The 7,500-nt window shown below is 45.2% G+C and overlaps 1 protein-coding gene across 4 annotated transcripts in view; it reads left to right on the top strand.

Annotated features, from left to right (window-relative positions):
- LOC139923047 (phospholipid-transporting ATPase IB) overlaps positions 1 to 7,500 on the top strand; it is a 40,684-nt gene that overhangs the window by 20,720 nt on the left and 12,464 nt on the right. For all 4 annotated transcript variants that reach the window (XM_071913737.2, XM_071913734.2, XM_071913738.2 and 1 more), the window contains 2 exons: positions 2,946 to 3,118; positions 7,427 to 7,500. The exon at positions 7,427 to 7,500 is cut by the window's right edge and continues 110 nt beyond it. In XM_071913737.2, the coding sequence (XP_071769838.1) occupies positions 2,946 to 3,118; positions 7,427 to 7,500 (247 nt within the window). The remainder of the gene's footprint in view (positions 1 to 2,945; positions 3,119 to 7,426) is intronic.

Here is a 7,500-nt window from a genome sequence, read left to right as displayed (position 1 = left end):
TTTCTGTGTCTCTATGAGCGGGTTATTACCCTGGGTCCTGGTGTATATCAGACACATGGAGCGCTGAGACATATTCCTCTCAGTGCAGTGGAAGGTCGATGTGAGAACTGGACCTGTCCTCTCACACGCCCCGCTGATATTATTTGGCAGAGCTTCACAGAGTCTAACACCATGCAGAAAGTTGTGCAAGACATCAAGCCTCAACACTTCGTTACCCCCCCCCCCCCCCCCCCCCCCCCAAATCTGTCATGGGACAGTGTTTTTATACAATCATTTTTCACTCACGCGCTGTTTACTCAGCATTATGCGGCCGAGGCTTTTTGAGCATTTGTGTCCATTCCTCTGTGATGAGGTGAGGACAGAGGGGAAAGGAGGCGTTGGGAGTTTGTGTCAGATTCCCATCTCACACACATGCACACCATGTATACACACACGCCTGTGCACTAACATGCAAACAGACACACTCATACATGCACACACGTGTACGTCTCCGGCTGTTTTACCCTCCTACGCGCACATGAACGCACACACACACACACACATATGCGCACAGAGAGGCTTTGATTTTCAGAACCCTGACAACCTGTAATCTCCTGTAATCCTTTCATTATGTTTTTGTTTTCCTTTCTCCTGTTTGGGGAAAAAGGTGAATGCAAACAGGAATTCCGGAATACAAAGAAAAACACACAGCCCGAGGCTGAGAAAACAAGCGCAGGGAATTTTTGGGAAGAGGAGGACCACTCATGTGCAGAGGGAACGCATGTGTGCATCGCTATTAGCAGGAAAGAGAGACCGCATTGTTCATATCAGTGTATCTGTGTATGTGTGTGTGTGTGTACTTACTGTGTTGTCTCTAGCACATGCTGGTCAGTTAACAGAGGGGTCGTCTCACTGCGGGTCACGGGACCCTCTGAGGGCTGTTGGCCGCCAATAACCCACTGTGCACATTTTAACGGCGCCATATTTTCATATGTTTGTGGGCTTTTGTGTCTGTATGGAGTTTGGTTTTAATGCTGTGTAGCCATACCGCCTTTTTGTTTAGTTGTGTTGGGTATGTTTTCACAAACAATTCCTGTTTTGGGGCATTTCATTTTGCCTAATTCTTTGTTTATTATGAGTATGAGCCAAATTCCACTTCCACAGTTTTGCACTTCACTCGAAGTACAAAATATTAGGACCGCCTCCCTGAGGTTTTGGCCAATCAGTGTCTCAGTTGTCACAAGGCTTAAAAATTCTTCTTTAACCCGTTTCCTCACCTTCATGTTCATCCCCCCTTCACAGCTGAAGTGGATTTAATAGGTGAAATCATTAAGGAATCATAGCTTTCTCCTGGATTCACCTGGTCACCTATTTCATGGAAAGAAATTTAGCTGAAGTAGGTTTTATTTCACTGATGTCACTGCTCTAACATGGTCTAACATAGAGGCCAATGAAGACCCATAATGAAAAGCTGACAGTTGGTTCTTTTTTGTTCATTTTCATCTTTTACAACACTCAACAAACACTAGACTATTTACTCTAGACATGGAGAAAATTTGTTGTTGGGCCGATCCACAGAAGGGCCAAACGACTATTTAGCTAAAATTGTGTTTAGCCTCTGTAGTAAAAGGTGGCCCGTCCGCGTGGCAGACATGCTGCGTTTTCTACTCTGGAATATCCGTAAACCATGTTGATGCTCTGTAACACTGGGATCTTGTGCAAATCATAATTTGATTCAGTGGATCAAGTAAAGCATGTAGGGGTGTGTCTGTGAGTGTGAGTGTGTGTGTGTGTGTGTGTGTGGGCCTGTCTGGTAGCTTATTGCGTGCCTGCTCCTCCACATGGTTTTCATTACATCTCTATGGGATGTTTGTTTTCTCTATTAATCCCTTTTCCTCTATTATCAAGAGCTCCATCAAAACTGCCCCAAACTAATGCCCCACAAACACACACACACACACACACACACACACACACACACACACACACACACACACACACAAAAACTCTGCTGTTACAAATGAGTGATGCGTGTATGCCCCCTCACAACATTGTAATTTCTTCCACTCATTTATCTTTTTCCCTTTCTTCTCTGTGTATTTGTTTGTCTTTCTCTCTCCCTTGTTCTCTCCAGCTTGCGCATTTACATGCCCTGCGTGTGTGTGTGTGTGTGTGTATGTGTGTGTGTGTGTGTGTGTGTGTGTGAGCACAGATTGGTGCAGTTGTATGTTGCTGCATTGTGACGGATTTAAGATTTAATGCCATGGTTCAGCAGGCCGCCAAGACCTCATAGCACCAGCGCGTTATGAAGAAACGGGTCCAGAGTTAACCTTACACTGGCATTCTTAATGTGTGTGTGTACACAGAAGCAAACTCTTTCCCCAGATGAAAGCACCACATGAAATAGCCTATGCAACCAGCAGCATATGTCTTCCATTTTCCGCCAGCGGTTTTGACCTTTCAGCAAATTGGTGTGTGTGTGTTTGTGTGTGTTTTAATGTGTGTGATTTGTATTTTTGCCACTTTGTGGGGTCAAAATATCCCCACATAAACAGAAAACCTGTAAAAGTGGTCACTTGTGAGGACCGTTGCCAGATCTCATAAGGAAAAGAGTGATTTTTCGGGTTAGAATTAGAGTTAGGTCAGGGTAAGTGATAAGGTTAGGCAATTAGTGGTGAGGATCAGGGTTAGAGGTTAGGTTTTTACTGTGGGCCGACAGCGTTTCCTCATAAATCTCATAGCTCTAATGTGTTTGTGTGTGTATGTTGCTAACTTGGCCCAGCAGCATTAAGTATACAGGCTTGTGACTGAAAGGTTGTCGGTGCAAATCCCGGACCCACAGGGAAAGGGAATGATAAACGCTCTCCTGAAAAAGAACATGTGTATTCAGTCAACCTTCCCTTGATAAAAAAAGGTAAAAAAAAAAAAAAACCTCCTTATATCTCTGTGTCTGTGTCTCCCTGCAGGCTACTCGTGCCACTCTGACGACCCACTGCTCGTCTCTGGGCGACTCTCTGAGGAAGGAAAATGAGCTGGCGCTGATCATCGACGGCCAGACTCTGAAGTACGCCCTGTCCTTCGAGCTCCGCCAGGCCTTCCTTGACCTGGCCCTGTCCTGCAAGGCTGTCATCTGCTGCCGGTAGGACACACACACACACATACATGCATACACACCGAAACACTGGGTTTGTCACTTTTACTGATATGCTGGATCGGATGTAAGTGTCCCTGTTGCTATTTTGGGAAAGCACCGATGGAGAAAACAAGCTTTGATGTCGGTGGGTGAGAGTGGGTGTCGTTGGGGTTTACATACCCACAATGCTCCTTTTTATTTTTAATTGGAGGAAATCAGCCACTGCCGCCACATGTGCTCATCTGATATGTTTTTTCCACTGCACAAGTTGTTTTCTGTTGTGCGCGGCGAAGTTAAGATCGTTCTGCACTTTCTTGTTGCCCCATAATGTAATTAGATTTGTAGTCCTTCCAGTTCCTGACATTGCAGTGCTTTGTCGTTGTTTATTCATCTTTTGCCTCTTTCTCAACTTCCTCTGACTTTCCACTTTCACTGTTTGTGCACACCAGCTGGGTATTTAAAAATGGCGGTTGTAACTGATCGTTGACCCTGTGCGTTGCTCATGCGTCACTTGGATGATGACAACATGCTGCCAGCACCCTTTGAAAGCGGGCTGGTATCAGATACATAAGGGTGCTGTGTCAGTAAGCTGAACCATGAATAAAATATAATGGAAAGCATACATCTACTGTGACAGCATGAGTACAGTACGGCATACAAGTGCAGTGGAAAAAGCATGCAAGTTATTCAGAAAATCAAGACTTAAAACCTCACCGCACACATTTATCCTCATCCTGGTGTGTGCATGATAAAGAGAGAGAGAGAGAGAGTGTGTGTGCGCCTGCATGCCTGCATGTGTGTGTGTTTGTAAAGGTTGTCGGTTGCCCTGGGTCAGCAAACGAACGAGGATGATAAAAGGCTGTCGTGCTGCTCAGCGGGGGTAATGTAATACACCGCGCTGCATGGAAATGTCAAAGTCATGACTCACTTACTGCTGTTACCCCTGGAATAGACACACACACACACACACACACATACACAGACACACACACATACACACACGCCGTTATACATTTCCATTGATACAAAGTGCACTCTGCTCATAGAATGTTTACTGCATGTTCCCTTTTTTGGTCATGTTCCACTCGGCACCAGCTGTGATGTTTAACAAAAGAGTTTCCACTCGTCTTTGTCTGTGTGTGTGAGTGTGTGTGTGTGTGTGTGTGTGTGTGTGTGTGTGTGTGTGTGTGTGTTTGAGCAGGAGGGGAGTAATTGACTCTCCCTTGCATAAAGGCCATATCCGGACTCGGGTCTCCGAGGCCTTGCAAACGGCCTCCAGCTCCCTTTCCTCTATCCTTCCCTCCGTACCCCCTCCACTCCTTCCTTTTCTCTCTCTCTCTCTCTCTCTCTCTCTCTCTCTCTCTCTCTCTCTCTACCTCTCTCTCTACCTCTCTCTCTACCTATCCTGGCATGGTTGTGTGTGTGATCCCTGCTGTGTGTGTATGTGAGTGCCGGGCGCCGTACTGTTAACAGTGTGCCTGTGCTTAATGAGCTATAGCTTTTGACTTTAATGTATAGAGGTGTCGGTGAGATAATGTCTCACCAAAGTGTGTGTCGGTTCACGGTGTGTGTGTGTGTGTGTGTGTGTGTGTGTGTGTGTGTGTGTCAGCGCTACGCATGGGTTCCTGACTTCACTGTGTGTTTGTTTAGAGGAGGACTTGAGGCTGCTTATTTTCTGCTCAGTTCCACCATGAAGCGCATTAGGAGCCTTTCATCTCTACAACGCCACTTTACACAGTCCCAGACACTGTTAGCTGTGTTTAGAGAAAAAGGTAGGAGGGACCGACTGAGACACAGAGAGAGAGAGATAAAGAGAGAGATTTGCGGTCAGAGACGGAGAGAGACATACAGGCAGACACACTTGCACTCACACACACACTTCAGACGCAGGAACAGGAAAAACAAAGAGCAGAGGCTGATCCCATCCTTCAACAGCAACTACAGAGGCCAAGACTCTCTGAGGGTTTCCCCCTGGAAATATCCTGTGTGTCTAGTTGGAATGGGTGGGATGGGTGTATGCGTGTGTATTTGTGTGTTTGTGCATGTGTGTATGTTTGTGTGTGCACGCGTATTTATGAATACTAAGTGGACCACCCAGCTCTGTGATTTCAGCTTGACCGGGCCATGATCCTACTTACATATTCACAGCAGACAGGCCATCTTTATGACTTGTGGGCTTCAGCCTAGTGCAGGGGTGTGTGTGTGTGTGTGTGTGTGTGTGTGTGTGCATGATGGGTCATACATCTGCTTATAATTTTGTTTTGTAGTATCTTTATCAAAAGTATCATACTGTATTCCACGTGAGTGTTTATGTGCACGTTGGCTCATACAGCTGTTGATAATTTAATTTTGTAATGTAATTATCACAGCATTGTAGTAAACAGCACGTAGAGCACACTGTGAGCAGCGAGTGTACGGACAGTTCTTCCTGTTTGTTGCCTCCAAGGGGGGGAATTGAACCCCCGAGCCTTATAGCACTAATTGACATAAATACAGAAGTTATTCAGTCGTTGCAGAAGCCACTCCACCCCCTCAAAGAATTGTCTAGAACATCCTGCAGTACGAATTCACGATAAAAGCAGATTGGTGGAGCTGGGCTACACAGAAACTCTTATTCATATCATTCACTGCTATAACAGATTTTTTTCTCAGAATGTCCATACTTAGTAAAGGTGACATTAAAAATAGCTCCTTTTTAAAAGTGCTATGTGTAGCGTTTTAACACTAATAAATCATTACCACATTAACATAATTACCATAAACAAACAACACCATCCCTGAGAAGACTGGCAGCTTCTACCAGCCTTTGCAGTGCATTTTACATTTTGTGTCACCAGGTTGGATATTGTGCGAAATCTGCTGGATCGCTTTGTGGCACAAAACAAGCAGAGGACACTGTTCTTCTAGCATAAATGGAGCTAATGGCAGATGGTTGAGTGAATGAAAGGCTGATGGAAAAATCCCTTGCCGCATGTTTGTCCTGTTCAGTAAAGCCAACAAGAAAATCACAGAAGTTGAATTAATAGAATTGGCACGGCTATTCAAATGAACGTTCCAGGATGGTCGTTCGGTTTTTATGTGTACCGTTTGGCTAGCTTCCATGTAAACCGCCTTGCGTTAAGTCACTGAGGCGAGAGGTTTTGCAGCAAGGATTGAAGCAGTTGAGTTGTGACAGTTAAGGTTAACTCCACTGACAGTTAAGTCCACTGACAGTTAAGTCCACTGACAGTTAAGTCAGTTGAGTTTTGACAGTTAGCTAAGCACTTGTGCAACACATAGCCTGTCACACAGATTCATTTTATCCTGCTTTTAGGCTACAGCCACATAATTAACTCAAACTCTGCACAGCATGGGGGTAGCAGCAACATCTTCTTTGCAACAGGAAGCAATGGGGTTTATGGGAAATGTGGTCTTAATTTTGAGAAACACTAACAATACCACTGGCACGGGATAGAGGCTACCAATCGTCTCGACCCCGGTCTCATTTGTTTACAGTAATTATACCCAGGTATCACAATTTGACAATGATATATTGATGTTTAAATATGCTACACAGAGCACTTTTAAGTGTAAAAAGTATCCACAGTACTCTGGCTTTAACAAACGCAGCATAACACAACACCAGGCTCTGTCACTGGCCTCAGGGAGGCGTCTGTAATAGAGCCATCCTGGGTTCTTCATTGTCCGTGGAGAGACAGAACCGGTTATAGACAGAGGAGCAGTGATACAGGTCAAGAGGGTGGAGTACCACTGGAAGCTCCCTGAACACACACACACACACAGAAGAAACGCATGCTTGGGCATACACCGATGTAGGCAGACGTGCACATACACACACCCACGTGAGCACACACACACATACACATCAAACGTAAGCTAAACAGAGTCTTATTAGCAGAACAGTGAATCATTGTTTCCTAATACCTGGTGAAGACCACTAAACAGAGCCCTGGAGTGAGTGTGTGTGTGTGTGTGTGTGTGTGTGTGTGTGTGTGTGTGAGGTGTGCCTCTGCCAGCTCCCTATCCATCTCTCCCTCTCTCTGTCTTTTCCCTCTTCAACTGTTCCCCTCTCTTTATTTTCCCTTTAACTATCCCTGTTTCCCACTCCTCCTTTTTCCTTTGTTTTATTCTTTCTTTCTTGGTTCTCTTTGGCTTTCTTTCATTCAGTCTCTGAATTTCTTCCTTTTCTTTGTTTCTTGCTTTCTTTCCAACTGTATTCTTTCATCTTTCCCTCTCCCCACCTCTCTTCCCCCTGTGCAGACAGCTGTATACACTTAATATCACCAACCATGTTTCCTCTCACGGTTTCCCCAGAGTGTCTCCGCTCCAGAAGTCGGAGATCGTGGATATGGTGAAGAGGCATGTGAAGGCCATCACGCTGGCGATAG

Source organism: Centroberyx gerrardi, chromosome 22 (assembly GCF_048128805.1).
Source record: "Centroberyx gerrardi isolate f3 chromosome 22, fCenGer3.hap1.cur.20231027, whole genome shotgun sequence".
NCBI classification, from domain to species: Eukaryota; Metazoa; Chordata; class Actinopteri; order Beryciformes; family Berycidae; genus Centroberyx; species Centroberyx gerrardi.
The sequence above is the reverse complement of the archived record's forward strand: the minus strand, read 5'-3'. Positions and strand labels throughout refer to the sequence as shown.